This window comes from Nicotiana tabacum, chromosome 20 (genome assembly GCF_000715075.1).
Source record: "Nicotiana tabacum cultivar K326 chromosome 20, ASM71507v2, whole genome shotgun sequence".
NCBI classification, from domain to species: domain Eukaryota; kingdom Viridiplantae; phylum Streptophyta; class Magnoliopsida; order Solanales; family Solanaceae; genus Nicotiana; species Nicotiana tabacum.
Genome location: NC_134099.1, coordinates 55403978 through 55427812, shown reverse-complemented (window position 1 = coordinate 55427812; position 23835 = coordinate 55403978). Strand labels below are relative to the sequence as shown.

At 35.2% G+C, this 23835-nt stretch overlaps 2 protein-coding genes and 1 pseudogene across 5 annotated transcripts; 1 reads left to right on the top strand and 2 right to left on the bottom strand.

The window, feature by feature from the left end:
- The first annotated feature begins 5232 nt into the window (after window positions 1-5232).
- LOC107804880 (GDSL esterase/lipase At3g26430-like) lies at window positions 5233-7294 on the top strand. The gene is given in 6 exon segments (XM_016628819.2): window positions 5233-5569; window positions 5842-6051; window positions 6151-6320; window positions 6441-6509; window positions 6511-6712; window positions 6901-7294. Coding segments are annotated over 6 exon segments (1239 nt in total). The 5' UTR covers window positions 5233-5247; the 3' UTR covers window positions 7167-7294.
- A 4017-nt stretch (window positions 7295-11311) lies between these two features.
- On the bottom strand, window positions 11312-12527 carry LOC107804878 (transcription factor MYBC1-like; annotated as a pseudogene).
- Window positions 12528-13568: 1041 nt separating this feature from the next.
- LOC107804879 (bifunctional protein FolD 2-like) lies at window positions 13569-19908 on the bottom strand. Of its 4 annotated transcripts, none has more exons than XM_016628817.2 (6): window positions 19723-19908; window positions 16021-16175; window positions 15606-15789; window positions 14570-14727; window positions 14175-14387; window positions 13569-13962 (listed from the first exon to the last, which is right to left on the bottom strand). In XM_016628817.2, the coding sequence occupies exons 2-6, from the start codon at window positions 16132-16134 to the stop codon at window positions 13732-13734; spliced, it is 900 nt and encodes a 299-aa protein (XP_016484303.1). In that variant the 5' UTR covers window positions 16135-16175; window positions 19723-19908; the 3' UTR covers window positions 13569-13731. The 4 variants fall into 4 exon arrangements, with proteins under 4 accessions (XP_016484303.1, XP_016484304.1, XP_075096776.1 ...); XM_016628818.2 differs by having other exon boundaries at window positions 16021-16178; window positions 19723-19902; XM_075240675.1 differs by having other exon boundaries at window positions 15582-15789; window positions 19723-19902.
- Between the last annotated feature and the right edge of the window lie 3927 nt (window positions 19909-23835).

Sequence of the window (23835 nt, the reverse complement as noted above, 5' to 3'; positions counted from 1 at the left end):
ACTTGTTCCTTCCTATGGTGCAGCTTCAATCTGGGCTGTGGTTTCATTTGAGTTTCTTACCAGCCCAATTGCTTCATCATCATATTTCTACCTCTCAAAAAGAATGTTAGTTTCATCAAAAACCACATGTACACTTTCTTCTACACACATAGTTCTTCTGTTATAAATCTTATAAGCATTTTTATGTGAAGAATATCCCAATAATACTTCCTCATCACTTCTGGGATCAAACGTACCTAGGGAGTCCTTTCCATTATTATGCACAAAGCATTTGCATCCAAATACCTTAAGGTAGGATATATTTGGCTTTATTCCTTTAAGTAACTCATAAGGAGTCTTCTCAACAAGAGATCTAGTCATACACCTATTTATGATGTAGCATGTAGTGTTCACAAATTCTACCCAGAATTTGTGGAGTGATTTACTAGCAAGTAGCATAGTCCTAGCCATTTCCTCCAATGTCGTATTCTTTCTTTCAACTACTCTATTTTGTTGTGGAGTCCTAGGAGAAGAAAAATTATGGTCTATGCCATGCTCATCACAAAATTCAGCAAATTTAGCAATTTCAAATTCAGTACCATGATCAGACCTAATTGATGCAAGTTGATTACCTTGTTGTTTTTGAGTTTTTCTAACAAATGTAGTGAACATATCAAATGCTTCATCTTTAAATGTTAAAATAATGTCCAAGTAAATCTAGTATAATCATCAACAAGCACCATAACATATCTTTTACCACCACTACTTAATGTTCTCACTGGTCCACAAAGATCCATATGGACTAGTTCCATCGTCCTAGTAGTGCTTACCATTTTCTTACTTTTAAAAGAGGATCTTACTTGCTTCTCTCTTGAACAAGCCTCTCAAACTTTATCTTTCTTGAACTTAATGTTAGGCAACCCTACTACCAATTCCTTGGAGACTAGTTTGTTGAGTTGGCTTATACTGGCATGTCCAATTCTCTTGTGCCAAAGGAGGGAATCATTTTCCAACACACTTAAGCAAGTGAGTTCATTATCTGAAAGTGTGGACAAATCCACCACATATACGTTATTCACTCTTTTCCCCAGCAAAACTATCTTGTCAGTGGTAAGATTAATCACAAAGCATTTTGTAGAAGTGAATGCTACCATGTTACCTTTATCACACAATTGCAATACACTTATTAGACTATACTTCACTCCATCTATCAATTAGACATTCTCAATAGAGTGATAATCATTCTTACCCACCTTTCCAACCCCAATGATCTCACCTTTCTTTCCATTTCCAAATAAGGCATTACCTCCTTTAAGGTCCTCAAGTGAAAGAAACTAGTTCTTGCTTCCAGTCATGTGCTTTGAACAACCACTATCCATGTATCATATTTGGATGTTCCCCTTCACTTGGACCTACAAAAAGACATCAGGGATTAGTCTTAGGAACCCAAACTAGTTTGGGCCCCTTTCTATAGGCAAAAGGATGAATCAAATTCTTTTTAGCCCAACTTGACAACCTATTTTTCCCTAGAGGAAAATTTTTGTTCTTTTGACTTGCTTTCTTTTTTGCAGTGCCATTCACTCTTATAGTGACCAGTGTCACCACAGTGTGTGCAAATCTTATTCTCAGGGAGTGTGAGGTATTTGCTTTTGGGATTCCACTTAGGTGCAGAGTTCCTAAAGCCAATTCCTCTTCTGTTGCTACTATGATGTTCTTGTAGCCATAAAAGTGCATCAGGGGACTTGTTTCATTTACAAGTTCTGTCTAGCTCATGCTTGACCTTGTTCAAATCCTCCTTTAAGACTCTTACCAGTTCATCCCTCTAATACAACTCATCTTTCATTTTTCCTATATTTTCTTCTAAAGTGAGTTATGCGTGATCAATTTTCTTTTTTCCTATTCCTAACTTTAATTTTAGATTTTCAAATCTAAGTTCTAGGACATTTATATATCAAGTGCATGAACTTGGTTCTTCAACACAGTATTTTTACTTTCAGTTTCACAAGCCCTAAGTTTCAGATTTTTACACTTAGCTTTTAAAATCACACATTCTTTTGACAGATATTCCTTTTCATTATTCACATGATCATATTCATCAATTAGTTCCAATAATAAATCAGATAATCTTTCTTTAGACAAAATTGATTTTATCTTTGATATGAAGGACACTTACCTCAGTTTCTTCATCAGATTCTCCAATGGCCATTGGTGCTCGTTCATTATCATCATCTGAGCTTTCTCCCCAAGCAGCGACCATAGCCTTGGTTGATCCTTTGTTGTTTCCTTTCTTAGGTTGAATATGTTCCTTCTTTCTATTTCTTCGTTCAGCTCTTTCTTTCTTCCATTCAATTTTCCACAAAGGACAGTTTTTGATCATGTGATCAGTCTTTCCACACTTATAGTAGCCACCATTGGTTTGATTTTCGGGAGCTCTTGCTTTGTTGTAGATTCCACTCCTTGAAGTTCTCTTTCCTCTCCTTAGGTACTTCTTGGAGTCTCTGGTGATCATTGTCATTTCATCATCTTCCAGATCAGAACCTTTAATGATTTTGAGTGCCAAACTCATTTCCTTCTTAGGTACATCCATTTTTATAGTTTTTCTCTTAAGTTCCTAGGTAGTGAGGTTTTCAATCAATTCATCTAGTGGGAGAGTGGCAATTTTTTTATTCCTGGATTGCAGTGATCTTGATTTCCTAAGTAATTGGCAAAACCCTAGTGAGTATCTTCTCAACTCTTTCTTCTTCAGGGATAATCCGTCCAAGAGATTTTTGTTTATTTGTTAATGTAGTGAACCTTGTGTACATCTCCTGAATGGTTTCTCCATCCCTCATAGCAAAGTTCTCAGACTGAGAGTACAGTAGAGTTCATCTAGATCTTTTCACCTGAGTTGTTCCTTCATGGGCCACTTGTAGTGTGTCCCAAATTTGCTTAGCATTGGAACAACCTTGGATTCTGATGTACTCATATGGACCAAGTCCACAAACAAGCCATTTCTTGGCTTTGGCATTCTTTTCCCACTTCTTCAGGTCATCAGCATTGCAATCAGCTCTTGTCTTTGACACATCTACTCCTTCAGCATTTTTCTTCAAGGTAGCCAATGGACCATCAATGACAATGTCTCACAACTCATATTCCTCTCCCTGAATTTGATATCTCATTCTTGACTTCCACCAAGAGTAGTACTGGCCATCAAAGAGCGGTGGCCTAGCAATGGATTACCCTTCCCAATTTCTGGGTGGTGCACTCATCTTGATCTTCTCCTAAGGTATTAACCTCTTCAAGGATAACCTGCTCTAATATCAATTGATCTTTTATACTTCAACACCACACAAGAGGGGGATGATTTGTATGGTGTCCAATTTTTCGCATGCACTAATTATAGAAGGATCTGGTTCTTTTATGTGTTCCTTATACTATAGTTGCGAAATAATAAATACAAAAATTAAAGAACACAAGTATTTTTACATTGAAAACATTTGGATTAAAAGATGAAAAAATCACGACCTATTGCCCAGTAGGATTTTTTCCAGCACTTCACTAAATCACTGAGCCAAAAATAGTGTTTACAAAACTCTTGTAAACCTAAGGATAACCTCTAACACTTTGTGGCAACCAGCCTCAAGCTATTGTGACAACTTCAAGTTAACTCTAGCTTGAATACTACAACTCAAAGTACCTAGTACAAATGCTTCTAGATAAACTGAGAGGTACAACTCAAAAGTCCTACTACAATTGAACTAGAATAAAAGACAGGCACTTGGAACTGGTTCTTCTATCTGGTTCATGTAGCTTCAGGTTCGCACATTTGAAACACACAGGAATTGCTTGCAAAATGCCTTGCTATTTTGCTCTCAACTCTTGCTTAACTTTAGCGTTTGTGCGTCCCTATAAAAGAGTGTGTGTGTGTGTGTGTGTGTATATATATTGTTAGTAGAATAAAAAATAACTAGAGTTTTAATGTTATACTCTTCCTTGGTGGAAGAGTTATAGTTATCTTCAACGTCTAACTCCTCCTTTGTCTAAGATAGAGTTCTCTTCGAGTAAGGATCCTGCTCCTTATCAATTATGCAATATTTTCGTTCAGGAGATATTTATATATAACCACTTAAGCCTATCTCCTCACGTGCATGCCTTGTGCTTGAATCTGCCTGTGTATGTGTACACTACGTATGGACCTGGTTCATGCATGTGTTTCTTTGTCATTCATCAAAACAAACTTACTCAGGCCAACATAAATTCTAGGAGTTTTGGCCAAAATATTACCTAATGTAATGTATTAATTTTAAGTTAAATTCTAGTCGTGCTTTATGCCAGACTCCAATTAAATAAGTCCTTGTTTACTTCACTTTGCAGCAAAATTAAAAAAATGAAGGAATATATGGTTGCATTTATGAAAATTTATCTTATATTACATAAGCAAGATTACACAAAAGAAAAATTCGTAATAAGAAACCAATCCGCCTGCAACAATATTCTCTGATTCTAGATTACACAAACAAGATTCAAGAGATTCAACTTTATTCTCTGTAAGGTATTGGGTTTAATAAGAAGATTTAAATGAGTACTTTTTCAACAATATGTGTAAGACATGAAAGAAAACTAAAACAAGAAAGAGAATAAATTATTTCAGAGGAAATAAGAAAGGGTTAAATTATTTCAGATGGAACCCACATGGAAAACTAAAGAAAAAAGGTGAAAAATGAAGAAGAGTGGAAAAAATAGAGAAGAAAGGTAAAAAAAAAAAAAAAGTGGTAAAAAACAAGGAAGAAATGTCGATATAAAGGAATTAAGGAGAATATTAAATAAATGAAAAATAATTTCAAGAGAAGGTTAGGCATTAGTCATTACATTCTGTCAAGTGGGCCATGTTGATGGGTTTTTTAGTTGCCGCGCGCTCCCAAGCGAGTTATTACACATATTATGCCAGGTAAACAACAAGTGGATTTAAATATGAAGGAAAATATAGTTTAAAGGGTTTTGGACATCGAAAAATTTAAGTAGAAATTGACAAAAACATACTAATAATTTAAGGGGGTTTTAGATATTAACTCTTTGGACAATTCGAGTAGATTACTAGGTTAGTACAGGCCGAATACCATTGTACTTGTGCTTTCATATGACAGATAGATCATGCCACTCTGATTTATTTTCTAACTTGAATAGAAAAGCAATTAACCATTTCCTTAAATTTAGCAACTGAATCAGATCTATGGTCTTTGAGCAATAGTAATAATTAAAAAAAGACTAACGAATAAAGTAGTATTGACTATGACTACAAATTGTAGTAGTAGTAACATTTGTCACAAACTCTTTAGCCAATACCCTTATATTTGGCATATATCAGTAGTTGAAAGAAAAGTTGAGATGATGGACTTAACACAGATTTTTATACTATTGTCTTTAATGCCAACTCAAATACTATGTGTTAAGAGTTGCCATTTTCCAGCCATTTTTAACTTTGGTGACTCGAACTCAGATACTGGTGGTCTTTCAGCAGCATTTGGACAAGCACCTTATCCCCATGGTGAAACTTTTTTTCATGCCCCTGCTGGTCGCTTCTCAGATGGCCGTCTCCTCATTGATTTCATTGGTAAAATTTCCTTTTTTTTTATTGAAAAACTTGTGTATGGAACACGAAATTCCATAGATGTTACAGAGGTTTTGTTTTAAACTCAAATGGTCCCTTAAGCTTAAGGGTAGCCCGTTGGTCTAACTTAGTTTTAAACTTAAAGGATCAAATCTGCTCAAGGTAATATAGGGACGAAGGGGATCATAACTCTTCTTGAGATAAAGGGCATGTTTTTCTTTTCTTGTTTGTTCAGCTTCTGATCCTTTTTTGGTTCTTGATTTACGAATGGTCAGCTGAAGGCTTAGATTTGCCTTATCTTAGCGCGTTCCTCGATTCGATTGGTTCCAACTTCAGCCATGGAGCTAATTTTGCCACAGCAGGATCAACAATTAGACCTCAAAACACAACCATGGCTCAGAGTGGATATAGTCCAATTTCACTGGATGTACAGGGTGTTCAATTCTCAGATTTTCATACAAGATCCCAGACAATTCGCCTAAAAGGTATTACTAGTAGTATTCTTAAGCAAAACAATATAGAGTGTAGACAAAACAAGTATGATTCATTTTGTGATAGGCTAAAGGTTTTGTTTTTGTGAACAGGAAATATCTTTGGCCAATTGTTGCCAAAGGAGGAAGACTTTTCTCAAGCATTATATACCTTCAATATCGGCCAAAATGATCTCACTGCTGGCTACAGACTTAATATGTCCACTGAGCAAGTAAAGGCTTATGTTCCTGATTTACTCTCTCAGTTATCCAATGTTATAAAGGTCAGTGAAAGTGAACCAAACTATAACAGTTGACTTCTCAAGTTCCAATAGCTTTTACCTATCTACATTAGTTGTTTACTTATTTTATTTACTGGTTTTATTCATTTGCTATAAATGCAGAAAATATATGCACAAGGTGGAAGATCATTTTGGATTCACAACACTGGACCAGTAGGTTGCTTACCATACGATTATGGACCGCTTTTTGATCACAGCGGCACAAATTGATAAGTATGGATGTGCTGATCCTTTCAATGAAGTGGCAAACTACTTCAACCTTCAGTTGAAGAAAACTGTTGTTAAGCTCAGGAAAGAACTTCCTTTAGCTGCAATCACTTATATTGATGTTTATTCGGTGAAATACTCACTCATCGGTCATGCAGAGAAGCTAGGTAATTTTATGATCTAACTTACCAAGAACCTTGAACTTGAGTCCTTTTAATTTCTTTCATGGCATAAACTTCTAGAATTTGAGTCTTATGTAAAGAAATCCCTTGCAGTAGTTATTCTTATACCAAGATTTATATGTTACGGATATATAACTAGATATGCATATTATAGATTCTATATGAAATGACAGGATTTGAGGACCCATTTTTAGCTTGTTGTGGTCATGGTGGGAAGTACAACTATAACAGATTCATCAAATGTGGAAGTAAGAAGGTGTTGAATGGAAAAGAGATCGTGATCGCCCCATCTTGCAAAGATCCATCAGTTCGGGTTAGTTGGGATGGAACTCACTTCACTGAAGCAGCTAATAAGTGGATATTTGATCAAATTGTTAACGGCTCGTTCTCAGATCCTCCAGTTCCTTTGAGTTTGGCCTGTAACAGAGTTAACCATTGAATTTTGTACTCTTTAACATACTGTCTTATGTTTCCTTTCTATTTGACCTTTATAGATGGAATAATCTCCTGTGTTTCATGAATGTCATTTGACTGAAACAAAAGCTTATTGATTCACAATGTTGGGGGTACCACTGTTCCACTTTGCACCTTGAGAGTTTTTGCTTTCAATAGTTTGGGGATTCATGACAAAGAGAAATTTCCATGAGAGATATACAACAGCTTCTTGTTTTTCTTTTTTCTCTTTTATTCTTAACGGCACCTTAGAATTAGAATTCTAAGGCTCTGGTTTTAAAGGACCCAATAAGGAGGTATAGAGATGAGGCTTGGCGTAACTGGTAAAGTTGCTGCCATGTGACCAAGAGGTCATACGATAGACCCTTGTGGTCAGGCCCTTCCCCGGACCCCGCGCATAGCGGGATCTTAGCGCACCGGGCTGCCCTTTAGAGATGGGGCTTGAAATCACCTTTGGAGCTTGTGACAGTCTAATTTGAACAGATGAACCAATATTATTCTGCTACTTTCATTGCCTCAACTTGCATATGAGCAAATTCCTGTGTCAAATTGTTGTACATTAGAATAACTAAAGCTCTTTAAATACTTGGCATTCTCAAGAAAGTCATGTGTAATTATCAATCTCATAGAATCACCATGGGAACAAATTGTTATTGCCATCTCTGCCTATGTAATCTACAAGGAGTCTTAGAATGACCTATTTTCTATTTTCTATTATCAATCTCATCTATTCACCTACTACATAGCATACACTCTCCTAAAGTCAAAATTTATATAAATCTACTTCATCTCAATCAAATTTAACTTCTTAGTCAATACATAAAAAGGTTGGGCATGAATATATCAGTCAATACGATTTTCCACAAGTTCTTCCATGTCCATTGTTTAACCCCAAAAACACTAGAATAATTGCTACTAACAAGCCTTATGTGTGCTGTATTTGAGATACATATTTGTTAATTGCATTCTCGATATTATTGGTGCATCACATACTTTATTCTTTTCAGTCCTGGAAGTGATTGTTTTACAAGCAAGAGAAAACAATAAATGTCAGCTATGGATATTATTGAAAATTAGTTAGTTAGTTGCTAGGGTCAACGTGTAAATACTAGAAGTTAGTGGTGCTTATTATTATTTTAGTGTTTTCTAGTAATTACTTTGTATATATGTAGCTGTTTACAATTGTTAATATCATTTGAGCAATTCCCCAAACAATCATCTTCTGCATTTAGTCGTCTTCGGCATGCTTCCAATTGCACATCTATGGCTAATTCTAACATGGTATCAGAGCAATGGAGACCGATTCATGTGGATACCTAGTCTAGTTCAACTAGTTTCTTACTCAATTCAAGTGCTTGTCTTCGATTCAGTGAAGTTTTTTTTTTTTCAATTGTGAAGCTCAATGCGACAGTGAAAATTGATCATACTCATCCATTTTTTCTCCAACCTTCAGATACACCTGGCTTGATTTTAATCCCAATTCAGCTCATAGGTTTCAAAAACTATTGATTGTGGAGTAGATCGATGCGACTTGCCTTCAAGGCTAAGCGGAAGCTAGGGTTTGTTACAGGGACGTGTGCTAAAAACTCGTTCAATGATTCTTTTCATGAGGAATGGGAAACTTGCAATGCAATTGTCCACTCCTGGTTTATGAACTTAGTTTCGAAGGATCTGCGTAGCGGGATAATATATGCATCAGATGCTAATGCGGTCTGGGAGGACCTCGAGGAGCTTTTTGATAAGGTGAATCGAGTGCGCATTTTCCAATTGCACAGAGCAATTTCGCGATTATCACAAGGATTAGATTCAGTGGCCGTGTATTTCACCAAATTGAAGGAACTCTGGGTAGAGTATGATGTGTTTAGTGTCATCTCCTAAATGTGGATATGCAAAGTCAAAAGAGCGTGTGACACCGATGACCACAGTACAAAGGACAAAGCAAAAGACTCCAAGAAAGCAGACTAAATCATAAATACGAAAATTTCCCTACAAAGGGGCTGGCTTCAACAACCCATAAGGGACAGCTGGCCTGAATGACACCGATGACGAAGCTCAAATCTTACTAGACCAGACCTGTATGTATCGCAAATCGCAATAAATATTTAAGCTCCTGCCTCTTTGTTTTTTTTTTCTTCAAAAAATGGTTAAGCTTTTCTTCTTTTTATTTTGTCTAATAATCTCTACTAATGATTGAAATTTACTAAATTTTCTCATGCAGCTATGTTTGAATTCTTTTCTCCGACACAAACTTTTTGGCATATAGTTTAGGTTTTGATAAGGTATATTTTAGGTCTAGAAGTATAAAAGCAAAATTATTGGAAATGATTCTCTTTTTACTTTTTTTTCTGGGGGGGGGGGGGGGGGTTAACGTTGTACAAACATGGCCAGTAAGAAAAAGTTTTAAAATGTGAAATAGAAGTAATTGATCCTACTATTTTGCTAATTGCTACTACAAGCTTTCATGATCCAAGCGAAATATACATAACTGAAATTCAACATCGACAAATATATAGAAATCCATTTCCATGGGATAAGAACAACTCCAGACATCATTTTAAAAATAAATCAGTGTTGATCAGGCTTGTCAAAAAGAATAGAAGCTGCATTGTGTAAGTTTACAAACAAAATGGAAGATAAACAGGCGGATCCAAGATTGTAACTTGACGGGTTCGACCTTTAAAGTTCAAGAGTTCACAAGGCTCATGCACTAGAAGTAGTTAAACAACTATTGCAAACCAGAGAATTGAGGACACAGGTTCCAAAAACAGGTGGCCTCAATTTCTTTTGGGATCTGCAACAGGAATATCCATTCTATCCAAACAGAATAAAACATGGCCAAACTACCCTTGAGAAATGATCTTCTAGTACATAAAATTTGTTATCTACAATCTTAATTTGGTGGATACAACTTCCACCTACCTTGTAACAACATACAAGCTCAGAAGATACTCTTAAGTAGTTCACGTAATCGCATTTTAACTGACAAGATTCAGAACGCTTACAAAAATAAAAAGCTTCATATCTTGAAGTAGAGATTTACCTCGTGCTTTTTCTCATACTTAGCTGAAGAAGCAACAGGAGTAGACATACTATGTCTCCAGTTATTTTATGTGGCAACTACTATTCCGCCAAGCACTAATAGGACAAAGCAATAAGCATCGGGAAGGAGTAATCAAAGTTAAAAGAAAAGGCAGCTACGAGCAGCTACGAATTATCAATTCTGGTCTCGAGCATAAACAATGGAGTAACATTAGCACCAGAATGATTACTCTCCAGAGAGATTTTCAACAAAGTGTTTAATCCGCTATGAGATCATTCAATTTACAACAAGCGGGACTCACCTCTACATGACACTAAACCACGAGACAGCAGAAATAAATTCTTATCAGAAGATTAGGGAAAATAGCCAAAGATAGCTGTGTCATGCTGTCCAATGCTGTTAGCCTGTTGTTACCAACAGCTATTTAATATTTCATATTCATCCGAACAATCTTGCTTTATATGCAACTGTTGCCATCATGTCTTCACAGACAACAACTTACCTCAATAAGAAATACAGAGCTGAGGAAAGTCTAGCGCTTCTTATGCAACCACGGAGTAGAGCAACTTTTTTTAGAGAATCACATTGATCAATATACTTAGAGAATGTTGTTACCACTGACTCTGAGGCCCATTGTGACATTAATGCTCCCAAATTGATATTTCCTTCATTATTCATCACTAGTAGCCGGCAGGGGTTAAATTAGACAGCAACATGGAGGCTGACAAGAGAAACACAGTGCTAACCACAACATAATTACACCTGTAGAAGTTCGTCTAAGTGAACAATTTCAGCACTGACACTATGCACCAAATCCAAATTCATAAAAACACACACTACACCAACAAGGGGATGCAGCGGCAATAGTGTGTACGCAGACCTTACCCCTACCCTGGGTAAAGAGGCTGTTTCCAAATAGACCCCCAGCATCCTTCCCTCCAAGAACTTCCCACCTTGCTCTTGGGGAGACTCGAACTCACAACCTCTTGGTTGGAAGTGGAGGTTGCTTACCAAATCCAAATTCATAAAAACACAGATGACTTTGACCTGAAGACAGTAATAGGCTGGAAAGTGGATTCATAGTCTTATAAGGACCAATACTAAAGAGATACTAAAAACTGAAACACCACTTATCCAATAAAAGGTTCTAAATCAAAGACTCAGGAATTATACAGAAGACAGTTTCCAGATATATCCATAAGCCAAATTAACAGGATAATTGCATAATGACAAATCAACAGTTACCCTGAATATTAATCATCCCCAGTTGGAAACAAAGTAATAACCTTTCTCCCATTAGCAGCTGTAGCTGATTCCAAATCCTCAACATAAGATGGCACCATAGGACTACTACTACGCACTGATGTCCCATTCTCTGAACCTGTTGCTGCGACTGCCACGACAAGAATGGAACCTCAAACTGCCCGTTTGGTGGCGACCCGAAATGCCTATAATGTTGCTGAAGCTGTGGAGGTGTCCAACAACTGCAGCCATCTGATGATGATGCTGCATTGCTGCCACTGGCACGAACGGCATATACTAGTCAGAATTCCCCTCCCCGGATGCAAAAAATGTGGAGGCACTGGTGAACTAGCAAACAGTTGATCTGTTGCTGTATCCACCATCCCTCCCCCGGATAAACCCGGTATACTGCCATTCCCATTGCCACTGCCACCATTAGAAAGTCCCTGCATACGTTTCAAATATAGCCTATACTTTTGCAAATGACTAGCCACATTCTCATGAGTTAAGCCATCTACACTCATCAACTGCATTATAGTTTTGGGGACAGCATTCTTGATCCCCAAATGAGCAACTGCATCCACAAATCTCTTGTGGAGCTGTGGGGTCCACACAAGCCTAGGCCTTTTAAAGGTGCGAGCAGGTTCATCAACGCCCCTTGAACCTGCAGTGCCACCCAACTCGGCGGAGTCAAACTCGGCTGATGAGTTAGGGTGAGATGAAGGTGTATGAACTCCTACTGGTAGAGTACTCTGCTGGTGTTGTTGGTGGTGGGTTTTGGGAAGTGGACTATTGGAGTTTTTAATATCAAAAGCTAATGCTAAATCAGGAGTGATTAGGGTTTGGGATAAAGGGATTAGCTCCTCAGGAGAAGGAAGTTCTTCCCATTTCGCAAACCAATTAGAATCTTCTTCCCTCATTTCACTAAATCTTCAAGAATATTCTAAATTACAAGATTTTGGAGCAATTGACAATTGAACTGAAAAAATGAGTCTTTTTAACAGATGGGGTTGGAGATAGAGAGTATAAAAGTTGAAAAAAATCAGATTTTTCTTCTCCTTTTTGAAATTCAGATTGGAGGACTTAATTGATAAATGAACTTGAAACACAAGGTAGGAGCAGGAGAAGGAATTTCTTTTTAGAGAGTGGAATTGTGATATACAGTATAAAACTTGAAAAGATTAGATTTTTCTGAGATGGAGTTGAAATTATTTCTGGGGTCAATGATCTCTACTTCTTGGAAATTCAGATTGATGGACTAATTCTAACAAATGAACTGAAGACTAAGGTAGAAGAAAAAAAAAAAAAGGGAGTGTATTTGAGAATTATTGTCTTAACACTTCAGCTACCTAATGACAATTATTGTACCCCACATCCCCAATACTAGCTCCCATTTTCTTGTGAATTACATGATACAAACCTAAAAATTGAAAAAACAGAAAAGGGCAGCTCGGTATCGAAATTCCTGCGTTCACGTAGGATTCAGGAAAGGGTCACATCCAAAGTGACTGATTCCACAACTCGAACCCGTAACTTATAAGTCACACGAAAATAATTTTATTATTGATGCAAAGCTTCCCTTCGCTAATTAGAAAAAGAAACGTTATCCTACTAATAGTTAAAATGTAATACTAATAGAGAGCCAGAGACACACACCAAAATCCTAACATAAAACAAGAATAGCTTTCTAGACTCTAATGAAACGTTAAATACATTCCCAATATATATATATTTGACCAACTCCATATTAAGCAAGTGGTTATAGAAGTTTGCTTATGAAGATGAAGCTTTATCGAGAAAAGAAATAGCACTTAAATGCCATGAGGATGGTTGGTTTCAAAGGACAATTGTATTATTATTACGAGTTCATATCCGATAAGTTTGTGGAAAAGAATAACGAAAGAAAAAAGAACTATTATAAAAACATTTTGGCTTTGAAGTTGGTAATAGAAGAAGGATCCTTTTTTTGTTAGATGTAGTGCATTTTCAAAGTGACATTGCAAAAAGAACTGCTAAAATCTTGTAGTTCAAGACCTTAGGCTAGCGTAGCAATAAAGTGTCTTAACTTCACCAGTTCTAGTGAAAACTTTAGATTTCGCAAAGCTCTTTGAATTCCCAACATGAATTCCACATCACAGTAAAAGTCTCATTGCTATTTCTCGATTGAAAGTGCCACCTCTAAATGTATGGTTTTCTTTAAATATAAGAAAAATCAGCAGCTTAGCAGCCTTGACATCTTATTGTAGGAGTAAAGAGCTAAAGAAAGTGTTTACTTCTCGATAACTCGTTTAGCTCCATCCAAGGTATTCTTGAGGAGCATTGCAACAGTCATCGGTCCTACACCTCCCGGAACTGGAGTTATCCATCCAGCTACATTACATGCTTCCTGAAAATCGACATCTCCAACAAGCCTATATCCTGACTTCCTAGTAGGATCATCAACAGCATTTGTCCCTACGTCAATCACTGCAGCACCAGGTTTGATCCAGCTGCCTTTGATCTGAAAAATAAGACAGCAACTTGGTTCAGAGGCCAGTCATCTATGGAATAAAAATCAGCACTTGCTGAATGGTTTTCTTACTGCCATTAGCAGGGTTATATTTCATTGAGAAAGCTCTATTGCAAGGGATTAGTAAACAAAGAATTAATGAATAGAAGCAAAATGATTACAAAAAGGAGGGTGAGAAGGGAGAAATGAATGCTCCTTGTTACCATCATAGCTTGCCCCGCGGCAGCAATAATAATGTCTGCTTCACGAACGATTTTTTCTGGTTCCTCGGTGCGCGAGTGAACTATGGTAACAGTGGCATTTTCCTTCAGAAGGAGCAGAGACACTGGTAATCCAACAATGTTACTTCGACCAACCACAACTGCATTCTTCCCCTTTATGCTAATCCCACTCCGATGTAAAAGCTCGATGCATCCCTGTTTAGCAGAGACCAGATAGGGTGCTTTTAGAAGACAACAGATGGTTGTATATAGATAGTATAGATTTGAACATTAATTCCTAAACAAGGCAGGAGAATTAGAGAACTGGATGTTTCGATCTTCCATAACAAAAATATTAGTTGTTCTCAGAATTACCTTGGGCGTGCTCACTTTATTACCTTGGGCGTGCAAGGGAGGAACAGGGGTTGTCTGCCTTTCATTGCAAGCTTGCCAATATTCAGAGGATGAAAGCCATCTACATCCTTTTCCAGACTGATTTCACCTAGAACTCTCTCTTCATTAATATGTTTTGGTAACGGAAGCTGTACCAGTATACCTGTAGCAATGCATAGAGTGCCTTTAGTTCACTTGTCTTTGTTATGCGTCATTTGATTATCTACCCCACACATTTGCTTCTCAACAGTATACTTGTGGAGCATTACCAATAAACCAAGAGTGAAAATGCTAACTCAAGGAAAAATAGAAAAAGAAAAGATAAGAAACATCTCAGCGGCAGACAGGAAAAACTCGAAAAAACCCCACCTGCTGAGTGAGAATATAAGAGATTCTACAAGGTGAAACCTACTTTAAAAAAGTCATGGTAAGAAGCGGTGTAAATAGAGTAGCAGCAGACACCTATATGTATAGGAGTGTCTAGCAGGTAAGCTCTAGCCAAGTTGAAGTCAGAACTACAGAAGTCAAAGTGTAGGAATGAGATATTAGATAGGTGGTACCTTTCAGACACAGTATATTAGATGTGCGATCTGATCTGAGGATTTTCACAATGTGTCAAATACACTTAATATACTAACTGATTATGTAGTACCCACTTAGTACCAACATCATAAAAGCAATATGCAGGTTGCATAAATGGCTGGTTACTATAGTCTATAGATGCCACTATGTTGCCAACAATTAACACGATTGAGTTTGTCCAACAGAGCAATTTCATTCAGAATATTTTGCATTGAGCCTACAATAGCTAGGACCTTAAAATTTTCTTCTTGACTAACTACCCAGGCATGGACAATGTTGGCTAAAAATAACCTGGTTGTGTACAAAAATAAAAGTAGGAGCATGGATGACAAATTAACATCTGCAATATGTGCAAACCAAGTACAGACAAACAAGGCTAAATTTACCCATTCAAACAACATAAGTATAACAAAGCAAAAGGCCAGAAAGATTAACTTCCTACTATCGCCAATGACTGACCATGTACATCAGGATTAGCATTCAGCTCGTGGACCTTGCTAATCAATTCATCTTCAGCTACGTCCTCTGGGAGATCTATGTCAAAAGATTGAATCCCAAGCTCAGCACAAGATTTTCTCTTCATATTCACATAACTTTGAGAATCCTTCCTATTTCCTACAATGACTACTGCCAACCCAGGGACCTGAAAATAACAATAAACTTGGATATTTGAATTCCGCATGAGCCATGAAAAAAATACAATTTCTGATTAAGGACATTGCTTCACCAGCTTCAAAATTCAAATACATCATATACACATTAAAGCATGCACATAGTCTGTGAATTATCTTCATAATATCCACGATGTAATTACCAGATTAATAGGAAAATTTGTGTACATGCATTCGCTTAAGCATGCAGTCAGGGAACTAACCTTGCCATACTTTTCTGAAAGGAGTCGGACTTCAGAAGCAATCTCAGAACGAATAGTTTGAGCAATTGCTTTACCATCAATGATGGTAGCCTTGTGATCTGACGGCAATGCCATTGTTTCTTCAAACGAGAGATAACTTCCCTATAATTTCAGGACTGCTAGTTTCATACCAGAAAAGAGATGTTAAACCAAAGGGTTGGACTAGGATAAAAGTAGGCATATTCAAGGTCAATATTCTACTCAGGGGCAGTCCGACGAATTTTGTGGCTTAAAGCCAAACTTTATGAGGGCCTTAACTTTTTAATTTTTTTTTTAATTATTTATTTGAAGTCTATTTTTTTTAGCTTTCTTAGATACAAAATTATTAATAATTTTCTTATAATTAATAACTCCTAATAAGTATTTCTCAATTGACAATATAGCAAATCCATTTAACGTTTCTTTTGACATTGTTGCTCTTAGGTAAGATTTTATCAATTTTAATTTTGAAAACTTCTTTCCGTTGAAGCAACAGTAACATGAGTTATGAACATTATTCCATAAGCAATTTAGACATTTGGAAAAGAATTAAATCTTTTTATTTGATTAAATGTATCAATTAAACTGTTATTTTCTAATTGTACTATTTTCTTAATACTTTTAATTCAGCAAATAAATTTGGACCATCAATATCGAATTGATTATTATGCTTTAAGGAACATTCAAGATTAAGGCAATATATTTTTCAAATTTCCAACATCTAGTGATCTTAGTTTTTACTGCCAAATAGAAAACCAAAAATATTTTCATATGTTTCGAATTGTTCAAATCTATTGTGAAATGAAAAAATAGTCTTGTCTATTATGTATAAAAGTAATCAACTCTAAAGGACTCTTCGAAAGATTTTGAGATTTCATTATCAACATTCGCATCGTTACTTGCTATATATCACACGTTTCTTACGAAATTCGGGTTCGATATTCATTTCAAGTGCAATTTCTTTGGTAGAAATCATAGCAGTTGCAAATTCTTCTTCTCTATATTTGTTTAAGAAAGAAATCAAAGCTTTTCACTTTACATAACTTTTTTTTAAAACTTATACATAGTCTATTAGGTGTAACAAAAAAATGGGACCCCCATAAATATGGGGCTAAAGCGATTGCTTTACTTGCTTTATGGAAGGGCCGCCCCTGATTCTACTCATAATTCAGAATCAATCCAAAACATATTAAGCATCTATCGATTTAGTTCAGCTATAGTGATTGTGAGAATGCACAGGAGAAAAATCTATTTATTAACAATGATATAATAAGCCCTATATATAATACATATTCTACTCCTACTACATATAGGACTAGGATATATTCTACTCCTACTACATATAGGACTAGGATATATTCTACTCCTACTACTAGGACTATTTACACATAACTATCTAACACTCTCCCTCAAGCCGGTGCATACAAATCATATATACCGAGCTTGTTCCATATGCAACTAATACGAGGACCAGTGAGGGACTTGGTGAAAATATTTGCAAGCTGATCATTCAACAAAACCAGTTGGTTGCTAATAAACAGGAGTTGGCTGAAAGGTCGCCGGAAAAATCTTAAAATAGTGAGACTAAGCCGAATTCCAAATTACAAAATAGGTTTTAAAACACCACGAGAAAACAGAAACTTTTTCTGGAAATTACTGTTCACGCCGGTAAATGTGCATTGTTCACGCCATAAAAAATAAAAGTTGTCAAAATTTGATATTATTTATATGGGTAGGATCGGAATCACGGAACAAGTAAGTTGTCCTGAAGAAGTTTTGTTAAAAAATGGCCGAAATGACTCACACGGGCCGGAAAAGTTATTGTAGCTCGTCGGGACCCTAGTTTTGGCGGCGCGTGAGGGACTTTCTGCCGGAGTGATTGACTGGAATTTTGTTGCCAGACTTTTTCGAACAAGATGGTAGTGTTGGTTTTCGCACAATAGTCACCGATGAGGAGATAACGCAAATCAATCTTCAGACGTCAACCGGAAAGACGCACGGTGACTGACTTTTCTATTCCGATGGGACTGAAATTTCTGGGGTTTGGTCGCATAAGGGTTCCGGATCTGATGGTGGTAATGGTATATGCACAGTACCACTTAGCAATGATGAACCCTGGGAACAAGACGAAGTTGCCAAAAAATTGCACGACGATGAGATCTTTCTTCCCAGGTGTCGCTGGAATGACGCATAACGATAATTTTCTCGCTGAAGCTCTGATATCATGTGAGAATGCACGGGAGAAAAATCTATTTATTAACAATGATAAAATAAGTCCTACATATAATACATATTCTACTCCTACTACATATAGGACTAGGACATATTCTACTCCTACTACATACGGGACTAGGACATACTCTACTCCTACTACATATGGGACTAGGACTATTTACACATAACTATCTTAAAGTGATATTTCAAAGTGTAGTGTGATTAGCGGGTGCCTAACAAGAGTGTGGCTTTCACAAGACTAATATGTCTGACTAAAGTGTATTTGTGGACTGATGAGTGCATTTCCCTACTTCAGAGGAATAAGTGCACTACTTTTCCTAAAGTTCCATTAGGAAGAAAAAATCATTTAGAGATGGGGCTTTAAAAGGAGTGGAAAAACCTAATAGATTTGATTGACTGTTTGTTTGCAAACTTAATGTTGAATAACAGGTTTTTTCAATTTTGAAGCCAAATTAAAGATGATTAAATTCGGTTTTGATTTGGACATGAATATAATCTTGTTCAACCAAATTTAACATTGAAACTTTCATTACCTCAGTATAGCAGTAGCTCGTAGAAATGCAAGGTGCAGATAAGCACAACTTAATATGACAGGCACAATTTTAAGAAAAGCACAACCTTGCTCCTTCTCAAAAAAAAAAAAAAAAAAAAAAAACCTTGCACCACAGTGCTCTATAACTGTAGGTTGAATTAGAAAATTCAACAATTAAGGTCCATTTTCAAGTAGTAAAGTGTTCAGATAACAATGCTGGTAGTTGGTTCTGCTACAGAAGCCAATGAGGTTTTTAAAGTAAACTTAAAGGTCCTCAATTGGGAGGAAAAAACTTTTGTAGCCTCCTTATTTGAATTTTTCATATAAACAAATTGGAGATAACCCCAATTCAAAGTGACTTCCTCTAGCATTGATAGCTCGAAATATCTCAAAGCTTTTCTCAATTATTTAGCCAGCTTTGGGTTACATGCTTAAGTTTAGCACCTTCAACCAGTAAATAATCAACTACGTCTCAATCCCATACTAGTTGGGATCAACTAACTATATGACCCTCTATATCCATTTTGCTGCTCTCTTGCCCTTTTCATTCCAATACTTGCAAATAATTACTGTTAGAATCACACTATATAATGCTGAAAAGAATAGTCAAGCAAACCCACTTAATTTCAGATAAAAATCCAGTTTTCCTTCAGGCAGCAGCAAATAATTCAGCTCCGTATATGCAATTTCATCCTAAATCTCAGTACATACAATTTTAATTCAGTAGCAGATTGTCAATTTCACAATACCGTTTAATACACATATCCCCACAGAGCAAAATAGCTATGGGGGATTCATATAGCCAATCCCAATTTGATTGATTGATTGATTGATTGATTGATTGATTGATACCTTCAATAAATGTGATTCGCATAGCATACAGCTTAATTTTATCAACAACATTCTGAAATACTTACAGCAAAGAAAATCTTGAAATTGTAGCAGAGAAATTGGGTTGTCGGATCTGTAAGAAAAATTAGAAAAATTGGCACCCTTTTTAGATAAAATCTTTCTTTTTGCAGGAAGAGGAGCTGACAATCGGGGGTAGGAGCTGACAGAAGCGAACTGTAGAGATGTGAAAAATACTGTTTCTAGATGAGGATGAAAGATAATTTGAGATTTTTGGGTACCAATGTGAAAAAATTGAAATTTTGAGAATTAGATTTGAAAGTAAAAGCCAAAATGAAAAAGCACTTGTTAGCAGTAAAAACTATAAATTTTAGCTTCTTTCAAGAAGATAAAGTTAATTTGTTTAAGATAAAAATAATATTATAATAAATTTATATTTTTCAACTTATCCTTGATTAATTTAATATTTCTTTTTTTTCCTTTTCTATTTTCTTTTTTTTTCTACTATACGTTTATTCTCTTTTTTATTTTAATCAAATTTCTATTCTCTTTCTCCTATTCTTAAGAGTTGATTTTAAATTTATATTGAATGATGTATTTTGACATATTTAAATTATCATATGAATAATAAGTAATACCAAGCACTCAATATTGTTGCTTTGGAATAACTATATTTTATATTAATTAAAAATTTTAATTTATATTTTTACTTACATTTTATATTTTAATTGAATTCTTTTCTAATAAATGTTTAAATTTATTTTTCTTTTCTAAATAATACTAATCGCAAATTGAACCTTTACTGTTCTTTTTCGTAATTTGATATTTAAAAGTGCTTTTTAAAAGATTGGCCAAGCACGATGAGCTTGCAAAAAGCACTACTCAAATGAATCGGCCAAACACAAACTACTTATTTTGCAAAAGTACTTTTGAATAAAAACACTTTTCAAAATAAGTAGTTTTTGGCGGCTTGGCCAAACGGACTCTAAATATTAGTAATATCTTTTGTTTGATTTCTTTCACTTAATTCAAACCTAATAATTTATGAGGTATTTTAATTTCATTATTTTTGATTAGTTAGTAATTGATATAAAGTATAAATTTTATTTATTGTGTGCTTAGTATGTGGAAGTCTTTTCCATGAAAAATGTGTATTCCTAGAAAATATTTTATAAAAAATAATTCTAAATATTTGGTTGGTGAGTAAAAAATACATATAAATATAATAAATATTAATAATAATAGTAAATTAGAGAACATTGAAATGAAACTTTTGAGCCGTCGAGATTAATAATATGTTCAAAGTTAAATGTTGTAAAAAAATCCTCCAATAAGTGAAGAAAGTTATTTTTCTAATTTTTGTCAAAAATAACTTCCATACAAAAAAAAAAAACGTTTCGTAAGAGAAAATTAATAACCATTGTCATGCCAAACACAACCTTGGCTAAAAGTAGGAGTGTTCATAGGTCGGTACGGTACGGTTTTTAGTTATTTCGGTTCGGTATTGTCGGAATTCGGTTTCTTAAAATGCTATACCAATACCATACCTAATTACATTCGGTATAGTTCGGCTTTTCTCCTTCCGGTTTCAATTTATTCCGTTCGGTAATTTTGGTTTATTTGGCTTGCATATTAACTAGTTCATAGAGTCATAGACTATAATATTCTTAATTAAAGTACTCAATGAAAATGTTCTAAACTCACCTGACTGTTGACAAATTTTTTGTCCAAAACCATGACTAAGAGAAAAAGGGTAAATAAAATAATACATTTAATCATTGGAAATATAATGTTACTTGCTTAGTATTAATTGTTGAAATTAGAGAATACAACAAAGACTAATCCAACATATGCAACAACAATACAAAAGTACCGGGGTAAGAAACCCCTCAAAACCGTTGAAATATTACGTTAAACTGCTTGGCAACCTAGAGACTAAGAATTAAAATTTGCATCCTACCTTATTCCTCCATTTTCCTAAAGAAGTACACGGGCTTTACTGCCAATCTCAACATGAATGCAAAGAAAAGCATTGTGTAACTTAGTATATTAATCAAATATCTGTAATGTGTAATTTAGTATATAGTTCGGTACGGTATCGGTATTTCGATATTTTTTTAAATACCAAATATCATACCTAATATCAAATTATTTTTAAAAACTTAAACCAAATACCAAAATACCGAATACCATATACCAAAATTTTTGACTTCAATATAATAATTCGGTATTGACCATATTATACACCCCTAGCTAAAAGTCATTTCCCTTGGTCAACTTAAACATTAGAGATTCAAAGCTTAAGTTAGCGTTTGGCCATAGATTCCCAAATTTGTTTTGAAAAATCTGATTTGGATGAAGTTTGGTTTGGAGATGAAAATATGTTTGGACATATGTTTTCAAAACATATTTCCCAACTTTATTTTGGAAAAATATGTATATTATTATACTTGTTTTCGAATTTTGGCCCAAAACCAGCTATTTAGCTGGTTTTGGGATTTGGGAATCGTGATTTTGCCAAAATATAGGCAAAATCTATGGCCAAACATGTGTTTGCCAAATAAAACCCAAATTTATTTTGGGAAAATCTATGGTCAAACGGGTCCTAAAGAGCTTTAAATCGAATCTTGAAGGAACTACGTCACATGGGTCATGAGCTAATAATTGGCTGTGCATAGAGAATAGGGATGGATTCGGCCTTTCAGCTATGAGTTCAACTGAATTCGTAATTTTTGATACAGAATATGGATTTTATTTTTAAACCTTATTAAAATCTCAATAAGTACTGGATTTGAACCCATAATTGTAACTATATAATGAGTTTAAGGCTAAAAATCTTCAAAGCTAAACCCATTAAATTTGAATCCTGGATCTATCTATGATTGAGAATCCAATAATGCAACATGAACAATTTAAATCTACCTTTGGTATTTGGTATTTAAAATGTACATCAGTTTTGTTTATTTATCTATCAAGTTGCACGTTAGTCTCTTGGATTTGTAAACCAAGGAGGGAAACAAGTCCTTTTAATTCATGTCCGCTCCTTGATTTTTCTGATTTTTTAAATGATTTCATAAATCAAAGAGATTGCATAAATGGATGGATGAACTGTCCTATAATATAATATAATGCAAATGTTGATTTTGAAAATCATATGAATCATGATGGTTGGTTTCCTTATAGAAAATCAGATCTTACATGTATGTATCGCAAATCGCAATAAATATTTAAACTCCTGCCTCCTGTGGCACATCTTCAATTAATGCATCATTTGACTATTAAAAAAATGGTTAAGATTTTCTCTTTTTTATTTTGTCTAATAATCTCTGGTAATAATTGAAATTTTTTAAGAAACTTAGCTTAAAGTAATAATATAAAACAAGAAAATAGATAAGAATGTAGAGAGAAAGAGAGGAAAGATTCTTATTTCTTCCATGTATTCAAAGTGTGTATAATGTGATGCCCAAACCCTATATTTATAGGATGATATAGATAATACAAAGGGATGTCATGAACATGGTATTAACTATTGAGAATATGGGGGAAGATCATGGAGATGTGGGAGTTACATCCATAATGGTAAGAAGTAGTGGGAGGTTAATGGAGAAGAGTAGTGGGTGTTACTCCCTTAGCAGTTATGTACATCCACCATAATCAAGTATTTCATAACACTCCCTCTTGGATGTCCAAAGATAATGTGCCTCGTTAAAACCTTACTAAAAAAAACCTTGTGGGAAAAAATCTTAATGAAGGAAAAAGAGTACACATATCTTGTAATACGCATTACTTGATGCCTCATTAAAAACCTTGCCAGGAAAACCCAGTGGGACAAAATCTGTGTGAAGGGAAAAAGAGTGCAGCACGTGCTATACTCCCCCTGAAAAAAATATCACTTAATATCTCAAAGACGATAAATTCCAATCATGTATAACAACTTCTCAATTGTTGAGGTTGGCAATGCCTTGTGAAGAAGTTTGCCAAATTATCACTTGAACAAATTTGTTGAACATCAATCATATCTAAAATAGAACTTTAGTGAAATACGTTTTATTTTGTCTCCTTCGATAGTCCTTCTTTCAATTGAGCTATGCATGCAGTATCATCTTCAATGTAATTGAAATCTTGTTGAATATCATAATTTGGCATTACGCTCACAGCCAAATAGATTATCTAAACAACGA

Excerpts from the sequence above, each read along its gene's own strand:
- LOC107804879 (XM_075240675.1), bottom strand. The coding sequence starts at position 16,134 with ATGGCATTGCCGTCAGATCACAAGGCTACCATCATTGATGGTAAAGCA. Across the intron at positions 15,790-16,020 it reads TTTCAGAAAAGTATGGCAAG|GTCCCTGGGTTGGCAGTAGT; the intron begins GTTAGTTCCCTG and ends TGTTATTTTCAG. Across the intron at positions 13,963-14,174 it reads CCGCGGGGCAAGCTATGATG|ATCAAAGGCAGCTGGATCAA; the intron begins GTAACAAGGAGC and ends CTTATTTTTCAG.